Source organism: Caloenas nicobarica, chromosome 3, assembly GCF_036013445.1.
Source record: "Caloenas nicobarica isolate bCalNic1 chromosome 3, bCalNic1.hap1, whole genome shotgun sequence".
Taxonomy (NCBI): domain Eukaryota; kingdom Metazoa; phylum Chordata; class Aves; order Columbiformes; family Columbidae; genus Caloenas; species Caloenas nicobarica.
In genome coordinates this window covers 8,301,975-8,329,696 of record NC_088247.1, presented here as the reverse complement: position 1 = coordinate 8,329,696, position 27,722 = coordinate 8,301,975, and the positions used below count along the sequence as shown (strand labels likewise).

Below are 27,722 nucleotides of genomic sequence, written 5' to 3'. Positions count from 1 at the left end.
TGACCGGCGGCGACGCCCGGCGATTGCCGCCAGGGGGCGCTGCGGCGGCGCCACCGCAGCCGCCGTGCGCAGGCCGAGGCGGCCCCCGCTGCGTACGTTCTAGCACGGCGCCGGCGCCGCTCTATGGGCCTGGCGCGGTCCGCCGCGGGGGCGGTGGCGGTTCCCGGCCGGTCCCCCGGGAGCGGCGCGGCCGTGAGGCGCCTGGCGGGGTCCCCGCCGTTGCCCCGGGGGAGAGAACGGCGGGGGGCGCAACCGGAGGGACGGCGGCTTGCCGGCTTGACAGCGGGCAGGGCGCTCCGCAGGGGAGCCGGGGCGGGGGCGCGCGGTCCTGCCAGGCTGAGGGGAGCGGGGGCCGTGACCTGCGGCCGCTGCGGAGCCGGCGGGGCCGCGGGACGGGCCCTACCCGCGGAACCGCCCGCCGGGGGTGCGTTGGGGCCGGGGGAGAAGCGGCCGGCCGGGGCCGCGGGAAGCGGGACCGTTGCCACCGCCCCGGGAGCTCGGCCCCGGGCCTGCCCGGTCCGCTCGGCCCCGGGCGCTGACAGGACAGCGCAGGCGAGCCGATCAAGGACGCGATCTCCACCATTTTCCGTGGAAAGCTATTTCCCAGCCTGGTGAGTCTCGCTATTAAGGAGCCCCGTTGATAGGCAGGCTGTCGGGAACGCGCCCTTGCTTCACCTGACACACAGGTCCGCCGATAACCGCAACTCGCATTTGATGCTCATTGCTCAGTGGCTGGAAAGCTTATTTTTCTCTCGCATCCCTCCTCTATCTCAGCTCAAATAACCTCATTTTAGAGGGCAGAAGAATAGTATGTGTTACAGGACATTGGATGCCTAAATGCTTTTCAGACTATCCACAAACTATAATCCAATGCCTTCTTGCTGATGTGCATTAAGAATCACTCGTCTCTCACCACACGTTGTTGCCCTTGATTGAACTTACCGCAGTGCCCGCACATAAGCCCCCAAACCAAACGCTTTGTAAGAGAAATGTAGCCAACCAACACACGCGTAGAGCCATAGGTGACAAAGTCTCAACCTTTTAATTTTCACACTGACTTGTTTGACACTGCTCAGCAATTTATTTCAGTGCTTCCTGCTTCTTTAACAAAAAATAATAGTATAATGAAGTTATGATCATGTGGCTCGGGCTGCTAGGCTCAAGCAAGCTTTATCAACGTACTTTTATTGTTTAAAGATGGAAAGTGCAATAATGTTTTAGTAAAGAACAATCAATGTAAAAACTATTCTTCTGCTTTACCTGTGTAGTCCCACATCTTTCTAAAGTATGGTAGAGCATGTACTTAAAATATAAAATATACAACAATGACATTAGGATATAATAAAAAATGGGCTATTTAGATTTCCAAACAAAAATTTTCTTACTATGAACAGTGACAAATTTTCATTTTTATGAGATACTCCAAAACACCATGTATTTGGGAATAGGAACTGTGGTCTTTTTCTTATCTGACACTCTCGGGAGCTTTTAATCTGTATTAGCAACAGTACTTTATCTCCTGTTGAAGAATCTGCAGGGTCTTTCAAAAGTATAGTTGTTCTGCTCAGTGAGATTAGTTTTGTTATGTTTCACATACTTTGTTTATTTGTTTATTTGTTTGAAGGTTATGAAAAGATGTAGCCATTTCATACACTTGTAGGCTAAAGGAGTATTTTAATTAAAAACCTATGATGGTTTTTGAAAATGATATTTGGAAACTACTTTCCTTTTATCCTTCAAAAGCAAGAATAAAAGGAAACTGCAAGAGACTGTCCATACCAAACACAATGTGGGAATGAACCAGGAGATACGTTTGCTAAGAAGAGTTAGTATCACAATCATATGATGACAAAGTACTTTTCCGTTTCTTTCTTCTACTACTGATAGGCCATGTAACTCAGATATGGTGTCCAAATTCTGTTGGTCTGAAAATGAAAAATAATAGGTTGATCTTCGAGTTTTTGTGTGCATCACAAAAATATCATCCCCATTTTGGGAAAACCAACAGATCAATCCGTGGCCCAAAAAAGGGCCCAGACTGCAGCAGTTACAGTGAATGTCATAACTCAGGATTGCAATGCATTGGCAGGACTGTTTGGGGAAACTTGCATAACATCTGTTTGCAACATGCCTGATTCAAACCAGCACTCCTCCTCTCATGAACGCTGATGACTTTTTAAAAGTAAAATAAACTTGGTTGTTATGCAAGCAAGTTGATTTTCCTGGGTGCCTATCCAGATCTGCTTGAAGCAACAGAAAACCCACATCTTAAAAGATATTCATTTTGTATTTACTAAATATTTTTACCATGGTTGTGACCTTTTTTTCTTTTTTTTTTTTAATTTATTTTTAGTGTTCTGATCTCATTCCTGTGAGCCATCCTCAAGTGAGTCCTCTTTATGACGCCAGAGGGACTACTCTGGTAGAGGGACTGATGTAGTTAAAAATCCCTGCTCACTGCTTTAAACATTTTTAGTGGTGTATTCTCATTATGTTAGCAGAGTAGGGAACATGTAGAGACACGCTTCATTTTGGATGTTTACTCCCTAGATTGTTTTTCACAGATGGTTTTATTTTCAGGTTTCTTGGTTGTCTTGTTCCTCATACAGGGTGTGCCTAGTTATTTTGACTCAAACACCTTACGGCTTTATAGCTTCTATGTGAGCTCCATCGCCATTTTTAGTACTGACAATATAAATGAATAAATCATGAATTACAAAGTTTGCTTGTTAGTTTTGTTTGGATTTTTTGTTTGTAAGACTAAAAACTTGTTAACATACAATTGCTATTTTATATCACACATACTTTGAGATTTAAATGCAGTTTAACAATGAAAGATGAATTGCTGTACAAATGGATTTAGAGTAATTTTACTAATCCAAGAATTTACTTGTTCCCATTTTTCATATCTGTTGTTTGATTTGAGTGTCATATGAAGACAAAACAGAATTAAAAACCTGTTTGGACCCTCTTCAGCACTCTACATGCAGGAAAAGCTTTGTGAAAAATATAAGAACTCTGAGTAGCAAAAGACAAAAGACAATGAAGAAAGGAAGGGGAGAACGACTGCAGCCACACTCCACGAAGTGTTATGTAAGAATTTGCAGAGCTCATTCCCAGTAAGATTCAATTTCAAGAATTGCAGTTTGGTGTGACAGACAGATGTCTAAATACTTCTGGAAATAAATGCCATTGGGAAGGACTTCATTTCAGATAAAACCAATTTATAACAAATACCGAAGCTTCCAGCAGTGTTCAACACTCTCTTATCTCCAGTTGTTCAGAAAAGAAGATGAACATACCTGAAACATATGAGAAAGAAGGCACGACATCTGCTGTGGCAGATACACCACTGGGAAACTGGAAAAACATGAAAAAGTACTTGAGCAGAAGAATCCCTTTCCGTTAAACAAGGCTTGGGGAATGAAATCTTATTGGGACTTAGCAATGTAAAACGACACTAAAAAATGACCGAGGATAGAAAGCCTTGGTTTGTTCCGTGAGTAGTGTTTAATGGCACAATAAATATTTGGAGATGGAAGATTTTGTTGCTGCCTGTCCCTATTTTACAAAGACATTTGGAACACGTTACAACAAAAGTCCTTCATCCCTTATTCAGAACTTTTTAGAGAGTTTCAGCCTAGTAAGGACCAGAGGGCTTTATTCAGTGAGTTACCATTTGCTTCAATCATGGACAATTTACCAGAGATTGCTGTGCAGTATCTCTGAATAGCTGTAACATTCCAAAGAATGGAAATCAAATCATCTTTTCAGGACTCTCTTTTTAAGCCCTTGTGTGCTCCGCTCTGCCACACTATCAACTCATTCTGGTTTCAGCTGAATCTTAAAAAAGATTCACAAGAGATCTTGCTTAGGTAAACCTACCCTAACTCCTTTCCCGAGGGGATGTTAGGAAATTAAGATTGTGTGGTTTCTCCTGAGATTGCCCATTACACAGACGTGCCCATGGGATGTAAGTTTGGAAACAGCCAATGAGCCGCATCCAGTAGTCAGGATTGGTACCACCTTGAACTTGAACGTGATACAGTCACTTCACACTGCAAGCATTTTACAGTGTTATTAAAGATGGCCCATTATTTGACAACTCCCATTATCATTTAAAACTGTATAATTATGTTTTAGAAATAGTTAATGTTCAGTCCTGTTATCAGCACAGTTATCTGAAGATTGTTTTCCTCACTACAGTAGATAACATCAGTGCAACTTGAAGCGGGATCAGAGAGTAGATTTCTTAGATGACGTTAAATGGGAGTGGTATAACTTACCTCCTAATATTTCCAAATTGTCTTCCCATCATATCTAGCCATTAGCTTCCACAACGTTTTTCCCGTTGAGCTAAGGTTAGAGTAGATAGTTTTTCTAACACTAATAATTGCGTGAAACAGGCTGATGATATTGTAAGCAGGGTCCGTTTTTTAACATCATTCAGGCTGTAAATTGCTTTGGTCTTGGACAAAAGTGGTAAATCATCTCACTTTGGTGTTTCTGATCATTAATCATTTCAAAGTAGTACCACCAGCCTGTTACAATGCTGGGTGATGTATAGCTTTGTAGTAACAAACAGACTCTCTCCTAAAATGCTTGCGATAAAAATAGGCATTTAACACATTTCTAGATAAGCTTTAGGAGCACACGAAAGTGCAATGGCTTGATTAAGGTCACATGGGAAGTCCATCAGAAACACTATTTGCTCATAAATCTCCCCAGTCCTCACACACAATCTTAGCTTTAAAAGTGTGTTTTCTTGTTACGCGTCCAAGAACGATCTCATAAACTACACTACCATATCGTCATTGTAATTTCACTTAAAAGTGTCTTTGTTTTGAGAATTCGCATCATATGTTATTTCCAAATGTGTATTATCTGGTACAAACAGTTGCTTAGGCTGTCTGGAATTTTTCATGGTTTTATGCATTCCACACTACTTTAAAAATTGAAGCTGTATTCCCTTTTCTTGTCCAAGAGTCCAACAGGATGTTCTTTCCATTGCATGGGGGTAACACCCTCTTCATGAATGCAGATTCACCCAACATCTCCCATAAAACCATGACTCGCTTTTCCATTGCACAGCTAAATTTCGAGAAACATCAGTTTCTTGAGCTGTTTCTCCCTGAGTGGCAGCCTACAAGGTATAAACATTCCTGCAAGGAGCAGGGGGGAAAGGACACTTCGCAGAGGAATGTGCTGTCTTTGTCAATGGAATTGCCAAGTACAGAATAACCAGATTCTATTCTATTTATTTTGCAGTCCCATTTCCCTCCCATTCTGCCCCAGCTCTGCATACACTTAGAAAAGGCTTCGGGCAACAACTGCTATCTCAAGTTAAGGTCAATCAATACAGCCAATGTGCTGATGTTTAATTGTAGGTAGCTGATGGCTTCCTCTGGCACGGCTTAATCTTGTTAAATACGTGGTTTAAAAATATCCCTTCGAAATTAATTTTCTGCTTGTTTTTTAGATACACTATGTGTACTGGTTCTTCTGCGACCTTGATGGGATGGCTGGTGACAGCTGAAACGCTGCTTTGCTTTGCCAACACTGAGATTCACTCCTACGTTATAAAACAAGTTCAGGGGTTGTTACTGTCTTCCACACCACTGCATCTGATCTCTTTTGAACAAAGGGGGCATGAGATGGTTGTATTCATCTCATGAATACCCTGTTAAGAGTTTTTTCATCAGACTCAGTCTGGGCTGTTTGCTTCTATTCACCGCACAGTAAGAAAAGGACCGTTTGCTTCTGTTCATCTCTTGTACTGTTTCTTGCCAGAGAAAAAGCTGTATGAAATGCAGAGAGTCTAAAAGGATTTTAGTGGTCTTGATTGTAACAACATGCTTAACTTGAACATTTCCAGCTTTTAAGAAAACTGATTTTTTCCGTTACACTGGAGTTGAATGCAGTACTGTCTTCCTAAAGATTTTCTTTACTCCTGTGCTTTGTCAATAGTTTCAGTCCTGAGGGAGAGCAGCTGTACTTAAAAGAGCTTTTAAGAAACCACTAAATTCACTAGGACACCGATTCCTTTTGTAGCAGGTCAGCACATCTCCAGCTGTACTCTGATTTCCAGTAATAGACCTAATCTTCTAAATCAATATGTGATTGCAGTTGGGAACTTGCTTCATTACACCAGGTAAGTCCAATCTTGCCTCCTTCCATGCTTACCTTTGGCTCGACAAATTTTTTGCAGAAAGGGCCCCCAAGCAAGAGTTAAGCATATTACTGAACAACTTGTGTTTAACGAAATGGAGCCAATGTACTTAAAATATTGAAAGAAAATATAAAAACAGTCCGGCACTGCAAAACAACCGTCTGAAGCTTTACCAAGCGCTCTGTAAATTGCTCAACTCTTCAACAGTGGCATGATATTCTTGTGAAAAGTTATGTATATGTAGACACATTTTAAACAACTCAATAGAATCAAGAAGTAACACTCGTAACAAACAAGTGCCTTCAATCCAGAAATTTCAAAGTTGTTTAACACATGAAACAAACCCAGGGAGAAAAGAATCTCAGAAATCTGTATTTTGAAAGATAAGACTCCATGTGTTTTACACCAAAACAAAAGGCGAATGTCTTTGCTGTTATCCCTGAAGATTCATAGGCAGAAGTGGTAATTAGATCTCATCCAGTTAAAACTTAACGATTAATCCAACTGCCTTCAAAAGGTTTAGTGTATTATGAGGTACATTACAAAGAGGAATAAATTGTAACTGTCAAGGGTCAGATTTGACTTGCTTTACTGAGCTTCACTGAACTCTGAAACTAAGCAACTTATTTCAGTATATTTGAAGAAGACAATTTTAATTGTTACAATTAAGGAGCTGCAGAAAGACATGAAGAAGACACGCAATTAAGTATTACCTTTCCATTTAGATTTATCTTTTATCGCACTTGTAAATTCACAGTGGATTTCCCATTAATTAACGTGAATTAGCTAGTTGTCGCTGCTCAATTTACGTTAACTCTGAATGTTTTACGGTGCATCGCTAATTATTGAACAACAACAACAAAAAACTTATTAAAAAGCATGCAGGTGCGAGCTGGGAATCGCAGGGAATCGCTGCCGGGGGGTTTGTTCTGCAGGGCTCCTGGCACCCCCGGCCCACGGAACGTGACTTCGCGTGGGCTCACAGAGCGGGGGGACCCCCGGGAACCTCGCCCCCTTTTCTCCTTCCCGATGCACCCCCGGGAACTCCGCTTTGCAACCCCCGCGCTGCTCTTTTGTGCTCGGCACACAGCTCCTTTTCCAATGTGTCAACACTCTCCCTTAATTAGTCCTTCCCGCATAATGAGGCGTCCCTCATCCCCAAAGGGTCCCGTGCGCCGCGGTCGCCGCCGCCTGCGCGGGGCTGGAGGCGCAGGGAGCCGGGGCGGCCCGGCCCGCAGCGGGGGTGCGGGACACCCGGCCCGTTCTCCGCTGTCGTGGCCGCTCGCTGAACGCCGCTTTTTGCCCTTTGCCCGCCCGCATACACACACACACAAACCGCAGCTTTTGTTCTTCTGTCAGGAGGAGAAATCCGCCTTTGCAGTGAAACACGCTGCCCTGCCAGAGGTTTACTCTCCCTCGAAGGGCAACCCCGACACGACGCGCGGCCCCGGCCGGACGCTTCGCCCCCTGCCCTCCGAGGACGAGCCGCTCGTTCGGGCGGAACGCAGCGGGCCGCAAGCCCCGCCACCCGCGCTTCTCCCCCGGCGGGAGCGGCGTTTCCCCCGCACACGGGGCTACGGGACCCCACCCGCCACACGACACAGCGCTCCCCAGCGCCCCCGCCATGGCGGCCCTGGCCCCGCCCCGCGGGCGGTGTGGGCGGAGCTCCCGCCCGGTCCGCGCGGGGGCAGCGGGTGCCCCGGCCAGCGGCGGCCGCGCGTGCGCGGTGGCGCGCGGGACGCGGGAGCCGGGGCGGCCGGGAGCCGGGGCGGCCGGGAGCCGGGGCGGCCGGGAGCCGGGTGAGTCGCTGCGGAGCCGGGCCGGGCCGGGGCAGCGCGTTCCGCCGAGCCGGCGCTCCCCCAGCACCGACCGCGGCTCGAACTTCGCCCGCGGCCCTCCCTGGGGCCCTCTTGACGGGGGGGACGGGCTGAGCCTTCCCGCTGTTCGCCCCGCACCGGCGCTCGGTCCCGTCCCGTCCCGCGTGGAGCGGGCCGTCGGCGCGGGGGGGGCGCTGCCCGGCCCGCCCCTCCCTCGGGCACCCCGGGGCGTTACTTTTCCGCGTCGCTACCGCGTTATCGTCTCTGAAAACACCCCCCCGGCCGCCCGGCGCCTCGGGGCGCGGGCGTGGGGCAGCGGGCGGCGCGGGGCGGGCAGAGCCCGGCCGGGGTGCGGGCAGAGCCCGGCCGGGGTGCGGGCAGCCCTGCGGGGGGCAGGCTTCTTTCCAAAACGCACAGCCCTTGTAGCCGGCTAGAAAACGCTGGTGCCTGCCCTGCTCGTTACCTCAGCGTGTCAGTCGCGTTCAGGCCGTGGGGTTTGATGCTCGTCTCGCTTCTCAGTTCGCGCTCGCCCTTCGTCACGGTGCGGCTTTCGGTCATGATTTCTGTGCGGTGTAGGGACAGACCGCGCTGCGCTGTACACGGCTTTCGAGTTGAGAAGTTTGCTTTCTGCCCAAGTTGGTTGCTGTCCTGGGGGGAGGGAACCGCGTGTGTGCTGGAACTTTTCCGTCCTTCGGAGCAAGGAAAGCAGCAAAGCTCGTTTCTGGTTTGGTTTTAGTGCGTCCGAATAACTGGATGTGTGGGCTCGACAATATCGAGCGCAAAAATACCTGCCGAAAGGAATGGGGCTGTCACTGTGTAGGCGAGAGCTGCTTGTTCTGAAGACCTGGTGGGGAAAGGCCGTGGGGGGGTCTCAGGGACGGAGAGCCCCGGGACAGGGTGTCCCACCCCATCAACAACTGCTGGCGCCCTCAGCACCTTCCTTTTTTTAATTTCCAGAGGTGGAAGTTCAGATCTGTGCTGCTTTTCATCACAGACACAAAAAAATACCTGCTGAAACTCTTGAAGTTTCAAGTGACATCTGGGGATGTCTGTCCGAAGTTGACAGGAGAGGTTGTTGGTGCTGGTTTTGTTGGCTCGCTGAGCTGAAGTGCTTGCAGTGCTCTAGTGTTTGTTTGATTGCTGTCTCCTAATGGCTTTCTGGTCATAATAAATATGCCGTATAGGCTGATTTCTTTACCTTGATACAGCAATGCGAACATTTCTTCCAGGTGTAATTGCTGTTGTACTTCAGAAGGAATAGCGACTTTCACAGCCGACCAGTTTTGGACACTATTCATGCAGATTTGAGGCCAGCCCAATGTAGCACAGGAATTAATTTGAAGAGCAGCTTCATTGTGTCTGTCTCTTTTTAACAGCTCTGATGACAAGTCACAGAGAATCAACAAAAGCAGATGGCTGGAGGTGGCTCGTGTTGCTTTGGGGAGTAAACTATTGAGTAGCGAAAGATTGAAAGATGAGCACAGTAGCACAAAACACACAAAAATACTTTGCGCTAAAGTGCGTTAAAAATTTGAGAGAAGTTTGAAAAATTATATTTTCAAAGCACTCTTAACTTCACTATACTGAAAGTTCATTTTTCCAAGTACAGGTACACAGTTCTAAGTACAGCCATCAGATATGCTCATAAGGTCATAATATGCCAGCACAGGCTTGCCACATATATGTAATGCTCTGGAAGAACATTAGTAAAGGTAAAATTAAAAAAAAAAAAAAAAAAGGCTATACCGCACCTTGTGTGACATGACAAAAGTTTTGAATCTAGTGCATGAGAGTATTACTTAAACTTTAAAACCTCTTATGGACATATGGACTGTGGTTTTTTTTTTATTGTTATGGGAGTTTTCTGAAGGCTTACATACATTTCTACGAAAAGTGTCTCACAGGGATTTAACTTTTAAGATGAAAGAAAACCAACACCAACCTCCTGAGGAACATGAATTAGTATTGAAAAACTAATGTTTGGGTTTGGTTCAGTTTTATTTGTCCTGCAGTGAATGTTGTTGCCTGCTCACCTCTCTATCTTATTGTTAGATGGCAAGACTGTTTAAAATTTATTTCAGTCATGCTGTGCATACTACTTTTTCAGGAGTGTGATGACTCAGACCAGTTAGTTTGATGCTCTCTAAAAGCCATTCACTATCATGACTTAGTCCCAAACCTGCCAAGAGCAGAACATCGTCTGTGTAACCTGGACCTGGTGGTGTCTGGGAATAACTCCTTAAACATAGTTGCAACTTAAAATTTCTGTCCTCCTGGCATCCTGTCTAATTTTAGAGTGATTTTGTTTTTTTAAGGGTGTTTTGGGGAGTCTCTGACTTTCTATAATTTTTTTCAGAGAGCTCAGAAGTGACTGTAATGAGATCAGTACAGCATTCTTCATTCCTTTGCTCTCAGCAGACTAATCCTGAAGTATATTTAGTACTTGCAAATCCAGGATTTTCTTTCCAGCTAAACGGTAGACCAGAAATGATAATTCACAGTTTCTGGGATGCTGCACCGATATGTTGAGGTATGGTAGGAAGAGGAACCGGAGAAATCCTGCATCTTTTGATAATGCGCACTGTTGAAGGTCATTGGAATGCCTGCAGTGGCAGTGCAGGTTTTCTGCAACTGTCTCATAGTGTTGTGAAAAATCAGGGGATTTTAAATCATGTGGCTCAGAAAAGGAATGTGGGATTTTTTCCCTCTCTAAGCTTAAGCATGGGCATGTATTTTCAATTCACGTGATTATTGTGGAATTTATTTTGTATATTTATGAAAAAGTAATCTTCCTTTTGAATATCTGAAAGCAATGCATGGTTCATGTGTCATTAAATTAGAAACTGCAGGCAAACAAAGAACCGTCTGGAGACTTGGTGGGGGGGAGGTTGAGATTTCTGGTTAAATGTACTATCAACACAGGAAAAAACTATGAAGAGTGTTTCAGCTTCGAAAGGGGGCAAAGTTTGCTGGGCATTTTCTCTGTTTGGTTTTGGGTGGTTCTTTTTTGTTTGGTTGTTTTTTTAACCGTTGTCTTTTCATAATTAGGAGAAACACCAGAATGAAAGATATGGACAACATCAAAACTGTGAAGAAAGAATGGTAGGTACCAGTTCCGCTCTCCCCCTTTTTTTCTCTTCCTTTCCTGATCCTGTTTGTGTGTCCTGCATGACTTTTCAAACTTTATGTTAAATTTTAATATTTTAAGTTTTGTTTGCTGTATCTACCTCCTCCACATATATATTTTTTTTAAAAAACTTCAGTATAACTTTGCTAAAAGATTTTTCACATACCTGGAGTGTTTCCTAGATGCAAAAAGCTGCAGAAATGTTTTTACTTAAAAAAGAAAGGCAGCCTTACAAATTGCTAACTCACAGTGCACCTCTACGTTTGATATGGACATGTTTGGTTTTCCAGTTATGTTTCTGAGCTAAAGCATAGTGAATACGTAGATTAACACTTCAAGTTTCTTTTGTTCTATTAGAAAACTAAAATGGGGACAGCACACTTTTGAAATTTCTTCTTCTTTCAATGTTTTGAGTTTTTCTTTTGTTTAAATATGCTAATCTCTAGGGATTCTGAGTATTGCATAGATGCACTGCGTACAATTCCTTTTTATGCAAATATATCTAATTACTATTCAAGTAAGCATGTCTGGTTTGAATTCAATGCAGAGTTTTATGTAAAACTGGGTATTTTTCAAGAGCTGGGATTTTTTTTTTTTTTTGAGAATTGCTTAAAATAGACTTTTCTGAATCCCTAGTAGGAGTAACTCCCACAATGTTTACCCAAAGCTGCATAATCCTCCTACTATGCAAAGAACCTAAACAGAAAGGTCATCGTTCATCCAGGTTGCATATTTCTGCATTTTGTTTGGTGAAAATCTGACAGAAACAGCTGTCACATAAACAATGTTGTATACAGAAATGTGGTTGATGCACCTTTTTTGATACTCTGGCAGTCTCCACAATCCCGAAATCTTCTGTTGTATTTCTTCAGTGTGCTCAAGTGGTGTTGAGTCACTTGAGTTTCTCTTTTGTACTTTCGAAGACAGCTACAGTGGTTCTGTGATGGTGCTGGGAGTGGGGGAGTAAATCTTAGGGCAATGTTCTTGTGTGTGGTTTTTAAAACCTGTGGCAAAGGAAGTCACTCAACCTTGTATCATGGAAATGCTTCAAGAAATGCCTTTCATTGGCGTGCAGTTAAATGTTTGGTGTTCTGAATTGGAAGTATGAATCATCTAACTCGCATTCCTTGCTCTGATACCAAGTGTACAAGCTTCTGCGTAAATTAATTCACCTTTTCTGTTGCCATTCTTTAACTTGTGCTTCTGAAGTGCAAATAGTATCTAATGTGTTGTCTGAAGCATCATTTTTACTTACATCTTTGTCCTGCAGGATGTGTAAATCAGGAACGGACGATCAGATTTTGAATGGCGCAGAACAAAACTGTGACTACTTTGTAGACAGCCTTTTTGAAGAAGCACAGAAGGTTGGTGCCAAATGTGTGCCCCCAACTACAGTCAAGAACCAGGTCAGTGGTGAATCAAACAAAATACTCATGTGTAATACAATAGCACTCCAGGAGTACTCTGGAATACAAAAAGTCCAGTAGTCTTATCCAGTACATCTGTAAATAAATGCACATGGAATTCAGACAGCAGTAGGAACAGTCTCCCATCTCTTAGTCAACCAAGCCTGTGCTTCTGGCTCTTACTGTTTTATAGTGGGTTTAGTGTTGTTCTAGGACTTACACTGGCATTGGCTTGTGCACTTCTGCTGTATTAGTAAGGAGAGTGAGCTGAACATAAGGTGCAAGAAATAACTACTGTTACGTAAAAAGTTGTTTAAAAGGTTGCAGCTGTTTAATGCAGAGGCATAGCCCAAATCTTTTTCATTTGCTCTCATTTTATAGTTTTGGTGGTAGTGTGATGTTTAATATGGGTTTGTATCTCAGTGATTCTGTTCTTTTCATATTTTTCTGTTACTCTCCAAAGAGTGGGAAGGCACTGGACAAAAGGCCACATAGAGCAAAGTTATCAAGGAGAAATTTAGGGTGGATGCTGCTGGAAATTATGTTCATAGATCCCCAACTGAGTCTCTGAGAAAAGTAGTGTCAGGAGCAGCAGTACCTTGAATTGCAGTTCTGAAACAGGGTTCCATGGCAGTCCTTGCAGCCATGTCTAAATGGGAAGCTGATGTGGAGTAACTAGTCCGTGTTAAACTTTTATCCTGGTTCACTGGAGAGCAACCTTCCCATGATGAGAGCTCCTCCCATATGCATTGGTGCCAGGAGACACAAGACTTCTTAAAGGAATCTAATCTTGCTGAGTGCTATGTACTACCTTTTTGACAGATTACCCAACCAAAAGAGAAGGAATTTGATTCAGCAGTTTGCATGTGCTGTGTGTTTATGTAGCAATCATCTTTTAAGAAGTCACACTGTGCAAAAAATTAAAAAAAAAATTGTCAAGTACTATCAAGCCTAGTTCAAACTAATTTCCAGCTGAGAAGAATTCTGCATTTGTAAGTGCTTCATGTACCTCCCATGTGGTCAAGTATCTGTCAAGACAACATTATTTCAGGGATCAGACCTGGTTGACCAAATGCTTCCCTAAATGGCATGATGCATAAATATGAAAGTGCAATCCCAAATATATCCATGTTAAAGGTGGAGAGATTTCAGTGAACAGTGTGAAGGCTACAGGTTTACAGGTTGAAGTAGTGGATGTTCTCTGGCAAAGTTAATGAGTTACTAAGAATTTACTTTTTCATTCCCATAATGCCAAGCTTTTGAATATACCCAGGAATCCCAGGGTAACGCAAATGTATGACTGTCTGAAAGTAAATTTTCTGATGCTTGCTGCATTTCCTGAGTAAAAGGCTTCTGCATGCATTATCTCAATGCCTGACTTTCTGAAAGTCCTCCTGAATGATCAGCACACGGCTTTACCCTGATAAATCCCCAGCTGGACTATTCTGGTAGTTGGTGTTCCAATACCAGGCATGTGGGCTCTCAAATTAGCTCTTGAAGAGTTGCAGCTGGCTGGGATCTTCCAAATCTTTTTTTTTTTTTTCCCCTGCTGAATTGAAGGAGTGTTCTTGACCTAGGAAAGCAAAATGATTGGGGGAAGGTTTCTTTGAACTCTGATTGACACAAGATACTTAGAAATGTCACTTGCCCTTTGCAGTTGCTCTGCCTGTTGGCACAGGGCCGAAACAGATTATAGTGAGCCTTCTTTCTCGGTATTTTTAGTCCATGCAGTGGATGATTTATGATCACAGGGAACTGTAGGTATGCCGAGCAGGTTTTACATCAGAGTTATAATGAGAATTGTTCTTATTTTATAGGTGGATGTAATAATTAAACTTTGGAAAAATGGGTTTACAGTAAATGACAGTGAACTGAGGAGGTACACTGATGTTTCAAACCAACAGTTCTTGGACTCCATTAAAAAAGGGTGAGTTTTGTGTTCTTACTCAGCCTGAGTTAATGTGCTTTGGATAGCATTTAGCGTATGCTCTAAATTTTCTACATAGCTGCTTGGCTTTGCTGCACTGCAGGAGCTTTGGCCACTGCCTGTCTCAGTTCCCACAGTGCTAATGGCTGTTTTAACATCAGCAGGTTTAATATCGCTTTGAATTGCAGTAGTCGTACAGTTGCTGATGAAAGAGGTGAAAGTGAGTGTTGGTAAGGGGCACAGCAGGTGCCGAATGAAATAAAGAATAAATCAGAGTGCCCAGTAAGAGCCACTGATCAAATGGTACTTTGACTAACAAACTCAATGCGCCAGCCATTGAGCTTTTCTGGTTTTATGGTCTTTGTTTTCTTTTTATTGATGAAAAGCCTTAAATGGGCACAGTTGCTCCATGTAACACTAAGAAACTGATCAGTCTTACATTTCAGACATTTTTCCTAGTACAAACTTGCTATTTCAGTCATTTGTGTGTATATAGCAATTTTACTTTTATCCCCCCATTAAAAATTAGCATGCTATCTTGATTCTGCTGGTGTTTGCAGTGTTGCTTTAAAAAAACACTTGACCATACAAAGCAATGTAATTTTGAGCCTTTAATTTGCAGTCCATTGCTTCTCCCCTTTCAAATGTAGAGGAGAATATAATTTTATGGAGAATATAATTTAATAACTCCCCTCAAATAGGTGAAATTACTGAGCCATTGTATTTTTGTCTTTTCCATACTTTGCTAGCCCATCAAAAATACTAATTTTACACTATATTTCTCCTCTATGGCTGTCACCCGCATTAGTTGTAATAGCAATTAACTGCGTTGTTTAAAGCTCTTTGCTTTCTCTGGGTGCATGCATCAAAAGTTTGCCACCTTTCTTCCACCATTTGCTTGTGAAGATGCTAATTACAAGATGTTTCCTGCATAATTGTTGGTGGTAGAGAAGCACTTAGTACAGCCCCTGTGCCAGCTGAGCCCCACCACCTGAAAATGCAGGATCTGCATCAGAGCTCTTAGACAAAGGCGTTGTTGTGTTCTGCTTAATGCAAATAAAGCATTACTGAGGTGATGTTACTCTGCTAAAAAGTGTAGCTGTTAGTGATGATCTAATTTTTGAAAGCTGAGATTCATATTTGTTTGTAATTCAACACGTGTCTAAACTCAGTTCTTTAAAAGCCAATTGTCTCTTTTCCTCCCTGTTTTATGGGGATAAAATAACTGAACCTTTTGCATCAATGTATGGCAATAGTGAACTTCCTACACATCGTGTGCTTTGGAGTGGTAACTGCTGGGTAAATTTGAACATCATTCAACAACTTGCATGGTGTCGTCCTTTTTTTTTAATTGTTCACTTTCTAATTAAGTTGCAGTTCAGGATGTCATGCACTTAATACTTGCTAAATACTTGTGAAGGTTTTTTTGTTTTTTTTAAAGGCATCGTCCTTGAAAGAAGCATAGAACAGGTATTAATCATTAGTCTATTTTGTATACTGAAAATGGTGTAGTAATTGTTTTCCTGACTTTTTTTTTCTTAAGGGAACTGCCTTTTGAGTTGCGAAAAGTTTTTGATAAGGAGGAGGTAGATGTGAAAGTGGAAGATAAAAAAGATAAGGTGTATTTGTCATCGAAAAAGCCGGTGTTTCATCCCTTTTCTGGACACGGTTACAGATTAGGAAGGTGAGTAGTCTGATGTGGTCTACGCTTGAGTAGCTAAAGGGAACTATACCTATGGTAAAGGATCTCATAACTGAGGTTGAAGTGACCTCTGGAGTTCTCTAATCCAAGTTCCTGCTCAAACCAGGGTCAGCTGTGCTGACAGGTGAGGTTGTTCAGGCTTTTATCCAGTTGGGCCTTGAAATCCTGCAAGAGTGGAAGCTGCACAGCCTGATTCAGTGCTGGATTGTCCTCATTGGAAATAAGTTATTCCTTCTATCCAGTCTGAATGTCTCTTGTTTCAGTTTATGTCCACCATGAAGAGCCTGGCTCCCTCCTGCTGATGATCTCCTGTAGACCCTGTTAGGTGTCCCCCCCAACACCATCTCTTCCACAGGCGGAACAAGCCCCTCCAGCATCTCCTCACAGGGCGAATCCTCCAGCGTGAGACCAATTTGGTGGCCCTCTGGGGAACTTGCTCCGGTTTATTGACATCTGTCTTTTATTTTGGGTACCAAATCTGAATGCGGTATTTAGGTGTGTCTCGTGAGTGCTGCATGGGGGATAATTGGCTCCCACAGTCTACTGGCTGTGTTCCTGTTAAAACAGCGAGGATGCTGTTGGTTTTCTTTGCTCCTGGACTCAATATCAGCAAAACTTGTCAGCTGAAAGGCTGTCACTCTTCTATTCTGTGATTTAAGAGACAAGAATCTGTTTTTAGAGCTCTGCATGCAATACTTTGTGTGAGAAGAGAGGAGTATGCCAGTCCCATAAAGGGAACTGAATTCTTCAGTATTTAACCATGCATTTAGTGCGGTAGGACACTTCAGGGTGTTACAGTGATCCTCTTTCCTCTGTGACACTTGTGGTTGGGGAGGGTCAGCCATGAATGCCAATGCTAAAACTGGACTTGATTTATAACCAAACAGTTCTGCATTTTGCAAGGCTGTTGCAGAGGGGCAGGCTAGGAGGTCATGTATTCGATCCCTGTGACTTTTGCTTACTCCTGCCACATTATCTGCTTCACATATCCCTGTTGTGTAAGGCTTAGATGCCTATAGAGGCAGATTTCAGTGTAGAGAACATAGTCAGTGACCAGGAGCCTACAGGAAGCCTTCACAGGTGGGACTGCTTAGTGGACTGTGGTGAAACCTTAGGTGAGCAGCTTGTTTTAATTAAATGGAAAGGGTTTGCTGCTAAGGCCCATTGCTTGTGCTGAGAGAAACCGTGACCTGGGTAGGAACAGATGAGGCAGGAGAAGATAATAATGTGCAGAGTAAGATAGTGGTAATTGTAAAGGATGAGTGTTTCTAGGCTGCTTCAGAGAAGCAAGTATCTGTTTTATCAGTTTCATCTGTTTCTGTAGCACAGTCCATTCAGTTGCTACATGCTTGAGTAGATACGGTCGATAGGGAAAAATCTTCCCTTGAGAGATGGACGAGATGCTGCGAGATTTGCGCTTGGTAGCACTGAAATCCTGAGCAAACGAGGGTTGAGAACTTAACGTTATTTTATCTACAAGTAGAACTGTATGTAACAAAAGCAAAAAGATCTTCAGTGTGCTGTGTTTCTGTTGTTCAGTGGCTTGTTGTGCTCTGTCATGCCTACAGCAAGTCATGATCTTGCTTCCCAAGAGGTGATTTAAGTTCTGGAAACGTGCTATTCTGTGAATTTCGATTGACTGGTCTTGTACACTGAGACATCCTACAACTTGCTCAGCATTTTTTTTCCTGTATGGGCTGGATAAAATGCCTTTTTCTTTTTTTACTCTTGGCAGTCTATTCAGTGCTATGCTATCAGAGCCTTTTCTTTGAAAATGAGTAAATATTTTTGCTGATGTTGGAAACATGAACTGTAAGTGCTCTTATTCCATAAACTAGTGCTTGCTTCCTGATGTTAATAAATGTCCATTGCATGCAAATGCTACTCTTTCAGCAGAAAAGCATTGTGGGGAACTAGTAGTACTGAGACTTGAAATGTGTTTTAAGCTATAGAACTCCCTTTCCACAGTTGCATTTGCGTGCTTAATGATAAATGAGAGAGGCAAATGACTGAATAGTTTACTTCAGCTAATGACTTAGCTAAACTTCTGCTTATCAAATAAATTTTATTTAATAGTCTATAGATTTTCTGCCAGTGTTCCCAGATGGATGGATGATGTGGTGGATGAACCATTATGAATTGGTTTGCTGACTGGCTTGTTAAACCTTTGTTGGAGGAAAAAATGGAGGAGCTAGAAATGATATGTTTGATATAACTCAGATGAGTTTGATCCTCTCCCTTTTTGTTGTACAGGAGAAACAAATGAGACTTACCAGACTTTTCCAATATACCTTATCAACCATTACAACTAATGGGTATATTCTGTTTTATTTACCCCTGCTCAGCTGCATTTAATAGTTTTGGACTATAACAAGATTTGCAACTGCACTTTTGTGTTAAGCTTATCAATGCATTTTAAAGACTGTCTTAGAAGCATGTAAATCAAACTATTGACTGAAATCCCTTGTGACCAAGTGAGCTTGCTCTATAGCTTCATTAGAGTAAAACATTGTCTGTCAAGCTTCTTAACCATTAGTCAGGCTAAGGCACAATACCTAACTCTTAGGCGTTTTCTTTTCAGGAAAATTGATAGGGGACTCTCGTGTCTGTCCGATCTTTAGTTTACATCTTCTTTTGATAATCTTACGAAAGGAATGAGTCTGTAATAGTGGTGATAATGCTTTGATCTCAGGTTAGTAAGCAACTTAGATTCTTGGTTTCTGGCTTTAGTCAAAACTCCCACCACTAGATGGCTTTATCTGTCGGTTCTACAAGAGCAAAGTTACTAAGTATAAAAATGCTTTAAACCTTGGTGAATATAAATCTTGTAACTTTCTCTTGCAGCTTAGCTTAACGTGTTGGCTTCAGTTTCACACATACTTGCCATTGAAAGAATAATCTCCAGTGCATACCAAAAATTCTGAGATGCGACTATAACGGAAGTCAGTTTGAGAATGACATCAAAGTCTGTATCTGTGTGAGACGGTTGTCTGAACTACAGCTGTGGCTGGTGGCCTAAAATGTAGTTCAGCCCAGGCTAAGCCAGACAGCCGGCAACTGCAGAGCTGACAGCCCCTCCTGCCTGCGCTGTGCTGCAGGCAGCTCACACACGAGTCCTTGTGCTTCGGCCTCTCAACCTGGAACCAAACCCTGCTGATCAAATAGGCAGCGAAAGCTCATCATTGCTGGACTGAAGTATTTAAGAAGGATAAGGAATTACTGGAGGGAGTCCAGTGGTGGGCTATGAAGATGATGAGGGGTCTGGAGCATCTTTCTTATGAGGAGAGACTGAGAGAGCTGGGGCTGTTCAGCCTGGAGAAGAGAAGCTGAGAGGGGATCTCATCAATGTTTATAAATATCTCAAGGTGGGTGTCAAGAGAATGGACCAGACTCTTTTCAGTGGTGCCCAAGGACAGGATGAGGGGCAACGGGCACAGACTGAAGCACAGGAGGTTCCATCTGAACATGAGGAGAAAGCTCTTTCCTTTGAGGTGCCAGAGCCCTGGACCAGGCTGCCCAGAGAGGTTGTGGAGTCTCCTTCTCTGGAGACATTCAGACCCGCCTGGACACATTCCTGTGTGATCTGCTCTGGTGAACCTGCTCTAGCAGGTGGGTTGGACTGGATGATCTCCAGAGGTCCCTTCCAACTCCAACCTTTCTGTGATTCTGTGATTACTTGAACTTTTCAAATTTTTTTTTTTTTTAATTTGTTCCCGAGGCTTTTAACATTATTTGGCTGGTGCTCAAGCTTTTGTTCCAGATCTGGAGGGCAAATAGGGTTTCTTTTGTATTGAGGTCAAGTATGAGCATAAGCTGGATGTGAGACAAGTAAATCAGTAGAGGCAGATGGGTGACAGTAAGTCACCCATACATAGAGTACCAGGATGCTTTGCAGATGTGCCTCTTGCAATCTGTTGGTCCCAAGTTCTTGTGCCCCAGCTGATTTATTTGTGATGCAAATCAGTCAGTTCTGTGCCTCTCATCTGCCTCCGGCTGCAGTGAACATCTCTTATCACTCACTTGGGAATGACAGTCCTCTATTCTCATGCTTTTTGCGGAGTTTCAATGGAAGAAGTAAAAAGTGTCTCTGCTGGCTGATGGTTCAGGAGTTGGGGCACTTAACTTGGCAGTGGGCGATGAGAGTTTTTTAAATACTTCTGAGTGAGAAGGACTTGAGCCCAAGACTCTAAGTTTATTAGCTTGAATATATTAAGTCATTAGCACCTTTTTAAATAATAAATCAGCTCTGACTTTTCTGCTTTGTGATTAACAAGAACACAACAATGTAAGAATGGGGTTTGTCCATGAAGCAGATGTAGTATTAAGACTGTTTTTCTATGGTCACTGGTTACTGACTTATCTCTCAAGAAACTCATTGATTTTTCTGTGCAAAGAGAAAACTATTCCGCAAACCACAAGTGTTCATGTAGTCAGTGACCACAGCTGAGCTCAGAGAAGAAATGGTAGTTCCTTAAATCACTGCTGTTGTTTTGCAAGCAGACATCTGGTTATACTCACATGGGCTGAGGATGTGCCCATTGGATCAGGCCTTATGATAACTTAAACAGTACATGTTGAACAAGCTTAGTCCTGGAAGAGGCACTAAGCTTGAGATATTTATTTGGAATCAATATTTTTGACAGTAATTTATTTTTTTAAGACCACACACTTGGATTGAGATCACTGTATTCTGTCAGGGCATTTTATGGATCTTTGCCCTTATGGTAGGGTCAATTGTTGGAAGTGCTTGAGAAAAAAACCAAAATCCAAGTGTTGCATGCACTAGCCCGGATTTTCACATTAACTCAATTCCTCTGATAGATGAGTAATGCTCCTAAGCTGAAATAGATGATGCTGGAGTCTAAATCAAGGCTAACAACATTCAGTTAAATCGAATTACTATAATCACATTACAGTGAAAATTAACGTTGAGTATGCAAATTCAATACTCAAACCTCTTAAAGTTTCACCTGTGTGATTAGAGTACAAAAAATGCATGAAGAACCTTCAGATTGTTTCATCCCGTGTGTTCATATTTAATCCTTTGATATTTAAGTTCCCTTCCATCTTGTAAAAATATTGAACATGATCAAACTGAAATTCTTTAGCATGTTGAAGTCTTCAAGAGAAAGTATTGGCATATGGTTAAAAAAAATAAGCTGATATTTATGTCAGTATTTCTATATTTGTTTAAAAAAAATAAAGTCATCAGTGCAGCATGATACAGGGCAGAAAGTTCCAGAAGTGGAGGTCTGGAGGGAGGTTCATGCCTACGAATGTGCACAGAAGCCGTAACCTCCTTTGGCTTTTTCTTTCCAGTGCTACTCCAAGGATAATCTCTAAAGAAAGAGATGATCATCAGGCAGCTGACAACAAGAGACATCTACCTTTAGTACCCTTAAATGATTTGGAGCCTATCACTAACATCCAGATCTGGTTAGCTGATGGGGAAAGAATAATTCAGAAATTCAATGTTTCACACAGGTAAGGTTGATTTTTAGCACTGTCACATGTATTTCCATCTAAACTATTTGTCCTATGCCGGTAAGCATGACAAGTCTCTAACTTCTGTGAACACCTCCTCAGTTCACTTAACATTGGGCTGCTGTTCAGCTGTATCTAGAATACCCGCTTTCAGATTTTTTGAGAAATTGATCGTCTTTCAGCTGACAAGAGATGAGCATAAGAGGAGCATGAGCTGATGTGAATAATTGAGCATAAATAAAATCCAAGGAAACTATAGGAGTTCTTTGTAGGTTAGTGGAAGTTAAGCTGCATGTGTTGCTCATTACTAGAAGAAACAGCTTTTTAGATGACAGATCTCTCACAAAGTCACTACATCTGAAGCAAGTTGCTCAGTGAAAAACCTGGTGGTCATTGGGCACAGGCAGCACCAATCCGGCAGCTGGGAGGTGTGATTTCCAGTGGAGCCAGAGTCATTGCACTGGGCAGGGAGGTTCTTCACCTCCACATCGGTCCTGTCAGCATGGACAGCATAGAATGCATCCAACGTGTTTATTTCTTCATTTGTAAAATTTCTGGTTAACAAAGAGGCTTGTAAATGGGGATAACGTCAGAAGGTGTCAGCACAGCATGCGTATGCAGGAGCTTTGAGAAAGTGGGATTAACCGTTTAAATTGTAGAACTACCGTCTTTAGAGACCTTTCTCAAATTTGTAATTTGAGAAGTCGCTCCAGTGCTATACAATCACACCATATAGAAAGGATATGTTGCCTGTGCTTCTCTGTGAAGCAATTCAAAGTGATCATAGATTTAACACAATCCAGGCCGCTGTCAAGATAAACGGTGTATGTCTTTGTGGCTCGTTAGAAGAAAAGATCAGCAGTTGAAGGTTAATGACTGTAACTTTTTCTTACTCTTGTACTAATTTATTACTGTTAGTGGCCTGAGATATGAGCTGAAATGCTGTTGGGAAGTACTGCTGAAGGGTCAATTGCTATTTTAGTTATTGGTACTTCACTGGAGGGCTTAATATCTTTATTCCAGGTTTCACACATTTAAGTATATTTAGAAGCCTTTTGTTTTCACAGTAAATAGCAGTTTGAGCAGCTAAGTGCTTTTGGAGGAAAAAATAAAGTCTGAAATAAGCAGAACAGCCTTACTGATGTGATGCTCTTTTTGAAGTAGTTCGCAATAAATATTCCTTTATAATGTACCCTCTTGCTACCAGACCAGCATGTTTGTGCTGTATATAGTATGTATGACCTAATTAGAAATAGAGGGAAATCCTTTTGGAGTACATATCCTTAAGTGTTAGATTGCAGCATAGCACTCCTTTCAGTGGAGAAGCAGCCAACTATATTTGTTAATCAAATTATAGGTAAATAACCTGCGGCATATATATTGCAGTGCCTGGGTACATTGATTACTTTTACCCATTTGCAGACAGAACGCGTATGTGCCACAGTAACTAGTACTTTAGATATTACTTGATTACTGATAAAAGATCGAAGTTGCAGCGCTGGAGTAGAAGTGCAGGTAGCATCATAATACTGCAGTGTGGGGAATCAAGGAGACATGAGAGCGAAGCAACCAGCAGAGCAGTGCTGTGGGAACAGCACACGTAGCTGTGTCTCGAATCAAGTTGTGTCGCATCTTGAGCAGTTGCTGAGTTAGTGTGACACTGGAGCATCGGGTGTGGAGCCTGGAAAGGGACTTGCTCAGCCTGAAGCAAGAAAGCCAGTGGCTGATTGCCTGAGTTTTTCTTGGAACTCAATGAACATTGGTTGGACATTTACATGCATTATATCAAAAAATTGTTCCTGCTCGAGGTTTTTCAGGCTTTAGGCTTATAAGACTATGTCTTAATTGAGGCCTACATGCACAGGAATTAGATGCTAGCTGTATCTGTCCTAGTAAGCATGGCTAAAACATGAAAATTTGCTCATCTGTGTTGCTAAACTGTTAGGATGGCTTTCCCCCAAGCCAACTAGCACTTGCTCAGACAATATCTAGGCTTGGTTCAGATCTTAGCTCAGGTCACAGACCATTCCCAGGAGGCACTAAACCCCATGGGCTACCCGGTGCATGGGGAACAGGAAAGATTTGTTTAAAAATTTTCCAGTAGCCAGAGTCTACCAGTTGGCCTCAGGATCAGAGAATGGGCACTGACACACTATGTTTATTTTACTGGTATAGATATGTCCTGTTATCTTCACTTTCCAATTAGATTGGTCAGTCCTGATTCTTCCACAGCAAAACCTCTGGCTTGCTCACCTGTTGCAAAGTTCTTCACACCTGAACAGGCAGCCTGAATCTGTAATGAATTCACTGCTGCACCTGCTTTGGTAGAAGGAGGCTGTATTTAGACCTAGTTAACTCATAAGCTATCCAGACAATTTTGCAACCACCTTTTCTTTATTATGGTTCTGCTCTGTGTACCACACACTGGAGGCATCTTTATTCTAGCTCTTGGCTACAGAAACCTCAGGTAAGAGCCCCACCAGCTGGTTAAGCATCGGTAGGCTTGTGCAACCACCAGCTGAGCCATAGTGAAGATACTCATCCTTTTTCCCTCGGGGCTGCTCTCGGAGCATGCAAACCTTGGTTCTTGCCTCCCAAGTGGATCAGGCACTTCAGGATACCGCCCCATCTATATTCCTCCATTTCTGTGCCATCAGCTATTACGTGAAGTGGGTGTCTCATTCTCTTATTGTGGTGGCTGTGTTGTGCACATGGTTTGTGTTGGGATTGGAGGGCTCTAATGTCGAGTTTTGCTTTTTTTTCTTCTCAGAATAAGCCATGTCCGAGACTTCATAACAAAGTATCAAGGATCAGAGGGAAGTGTTCCCTTCACACTGACCACTTCACTGCCGTTTCGAGAGCTGCGAGATGAGACACTAACCCTAGAGGAAGCAAAGTTGCAAAATGCCGTTGTTGTTCAGAGACTTCAGAAAACAAACGAACCTTTTGGACTCTTGGTGATGAAAGCACCTGATAATGACTATAAAACTGCTGCTACACCTAATGGACAGCTCAAGAATGAGCAAAAAAATGCTATCAAAAACACAAGATCAAATTAGCTTTTAACTGGCCAAAAACTGCACACAGGTGGAACTAGACAAAACCAAAAATGTAACCAGCAATACCTGGATGTACTCTCATCCTCATGTACTGTGCTCTCAGAGAGCAAAATTTGTGCTGTGCTATCATCTGCTGTAATAGAAGTATTTTCAACGAGATTGGGTGGTCAGAGCCTGGCTATATAACGTAGCAGAGGTAACTGGGCAGCAGGTCCTCCTTAGAATTTCCTTAGGTAGAAAACTACGTAGTTCTTTAATGAGTATATTTAGGTGGAACAGTTCTCTGAGAGTTCATTACTACTGATAGCACCTTTTAAGGTAAAATAGTATTTATTTTTGCACTTTGGACTAAAGTGCAACTGAACTGATTGGTTGCACTTGCATTTTGGTGTAAGCTGCTGCACTTTGCATTCTTCTCACAGTAACTTTTAGGCAATAGATGCTGCAGGGAAGCTCACATTTGAACTCTTAACTAACTTGAAAATCTTCAATATCAGTATCTTCAGGATTTAACTTTTATCACAAGATCTGCAGCGTAATGTTCTATCAAGGCTTCATATGGTGGTAGGTGCACGTGTGAGAAGATAGAAATGAGGTAGTCTGGTGCATACTGCATATGAAGTGCCTCAAAGGAAGCTGTGAAGGAATTGTTTCTACCAATGGTTGAAGTGGTTTTTGCCTCTTTTGTGCTGCTATGGGTGTGTTACAAATGGGATGATGTTAAACTACCTAGCTCATTACGATAGAGATCCACTTTTAGCCTTGTCACACAAAAACTTCAGTTTTTCTAGAGATTACCATACAGGAATAGTGGTTTAGAGGGACAGAGTTGGTTTTATACTAAATATCTGCCTCTGTTCTGAACTGGCCAACTGACTGAAACTCTAACTGCATGTGGTCAAGTTTCAAAGATGTTGGAAATCCTTATTTGAAAACTGAAGTTTCTTCCCCACCCCCCTGCCCCGTTTTCATCCAAATTTTTTATTTTGCTATTCACGTACTTGAGCCGTAAAATTTGTAGCCAGCTATTCCATGTTGCTGAAGGAGAAATGAACATAAAGACTAAATATTCTGTATTCAGTTCGCTAAGTAGCATGTGGGTTTGTGAAGGGAACTACGGTCTCTGGATAAGAGTTATCCTGGGGCTTTTGCTGAGTGCTGACCAGTCTGCTACCTATGCAAATAGATGATTGTTGGGATTGTACTTCTTTTGAATGGTTAAATGAAGGGTTTGGGATTTCCTGGTCTTATTCTAAATAGAAAAATGACTTAATTGAAGTGACTGACTTGAATTCTATCTAAAAATTGTGTTACTTTTAACTAGGGATGTGCTTAGTTCATTTGCAGAGATGTAAAACTGTTTTGCTTCAGTGTCTCTCCTGGTATGTTTGAGGCCAGTGGCACGAAAGTCAACTGCACAAATATATTTTAAATGTATTCAAAAAGCAAATCTCAGAAAACTATGCAGTTAACTGTTTTCAGTGCTATAAACCTGATGTGCTACTTTGTTGTTCAGGTTTATGTAGCAAATAATACAACTAAATTGTCTTCGCGCTTTCACTGACTACTATATGAAAAGCTTCCCAGATCTCTAGTAGTAGAAAGAAATGTGCAGACAAATCCACAAGTAAAATTAAAGACACAAGTCACCTACAGACACAGATCCAGCTCTCAGTTTGCAGAACTTCCTGAACAGTGAATTTTATTAATCGGTGCTTTTGAACTTGTCTTAATGTAAAACTAAGTATTGGAGAAGCACACATGCTTGATTTTAAGCTCAATTGTTCTTATCTAAAAGGTGTGTGAAATGTCAAGTAGCTGTATGCTATTCCTGCATTTGCGACCATAGAAATTTAAATAAATAATCAGTGTATGACTGACTGAAGTTGGAGGAGGAGGGGATCAAATTTTAGGGTAAGTAAATCCATTTTTATCGTTATCAGAAAATCATGGTTTTGGAATGGAGCAGTAAGTATTTAGTATTTCAACGTTGATTCACGTTTGCTACCAGTATTGTAGGAGACTGGATAGCTTGATTCTGTCTGACTATATATTGTGTTTTACTGAAATCAACTGTTTCAGGCTACAGCTTTGGTGTACATGTATATTTGCAATTTGAAAGTGTCATGATGAATTACAAAATGAGAGCAAATCTTAAAGAAGTCAAGAGTGATGCTGACTGCACTAATCCCATGTTGGACTAGAAAGTGCCTTTAAAAAAAAAGCAACAAACTGTGATTGGTTACCTTATTTCCTAATTTGGAGAAAATCTTTGGAATGAATACAAGGCTCTCCTAAATCTAATTAGTTTCAGTCAATTTGTTAAGACTGATTAGCTACCTGTAGTGTCTGGACAGCCTAATCTCTCGCTCAGCACTGTAGACAGCTATTGTGCGTTGGTCAAACAGCAGTAAAACTGGCTTGATCAATGCTGGAGTTTGTGAAATACACAAATACTATCAGTTATTCATTGTTTCTTCACTGTTTTGAGTAAAGCCTGTGCATTAACATAATTTACAGCGAAGTTTAGGTAGCCTAGAAAAGAACAAAGAAAGGAAATGTTTTCTGCAGTTTGTTCCTTTGTGAAGAAACATGCAAATGCAGGTAGCAAAGATTTAATGAGTTACGAGGAGATTGTGAAAGAGAAAATGAAGAGCCCGAATATTGACTTTGAATGTTACCTGTGTTTCTTGTATCTAGCTTGGTGTTTTAGAACAAATCATGTATTGGGGATAAGGAACTGAGTAATCCACCGCTGTTTTGAAACCCATCTGGCCTCAACCTTTAGGGACAACCTGGAGCCTTAAAGTTTCCGAGAGTTTTCAACAAGGCCTATTAAGGCCACAATTTTTGCATTGAAGGTCTGGTTTTAAGAAAAAAATTTTAATGCCTTGTTCTTTCAGAATTTTGCAAGTTTGCTATAATTATTCTTGTCAAATGAGGTTGAGCAGGATTTGCATATCAGTACTTCATGGCATAGCCTGTCGGTAGCAGAGCTCTGTGAATCAGTCGAGCCAGGAAGCCCTGGGTG

At 42.3% G+C, this 27,722-nt stretch overlaps 1 protein-coding gene and 1 long non-coding RNA gene across 3 annotated transcripts; both read left to right on the top strand.

Moving 5' to 3' along the window:
* Positions 1-143: 143 nt before the first annotated feature.
* On the top strand, positions 144-3,541 carry LOC135987169 (uncharacterized). Its single transcript, XR_010605973.1, has 2 exons — positions 144-611; positions 2,939-3,541. It is a non-coding gene; the product is annotated as an uncharacterized LOC135987169 (long non-coding RNA).
* A 4,324-nt stretch (positions 3,542-7,865) lies between these two features.
* Positions 7,866-27,505, top strand: UBXN2A (UBX domain protein 2A). Of its 2 annotated transcripts, none has more exons than XM_065631325.1 (7): positions 7,866-7,968; positions 11,035-11,088; positions 12,384-12,519; positions 14,337-14,446; positions 15,990-16,130; positions 21,468-21,632; positions 24,403-27,505. In XM_065631325.1, exons 2-7 carry the CDS (start codon positions 11,048-11,050, stop codon positions 24,689-24,691), a joined length of 882 nt encoding a protein of 293 aa, XP_065487397.1. In that variant the 5' UTR covers positions 7,866-7,968; positions 11,035-11,047; the 3' UTR covers positions 24,692-27,505. The 2 variants fall into 2 exon arrangements, with proteins under 2 accessions (XP_065487397.1, XP_065487395.1); XM_065631323.1 differs by lacking the exon at positions 7,866-7,968 and adding an exon at positions 10,427-10,516.
* Positions 27,506-27,722: the final 217 nt, after the last annotated feature.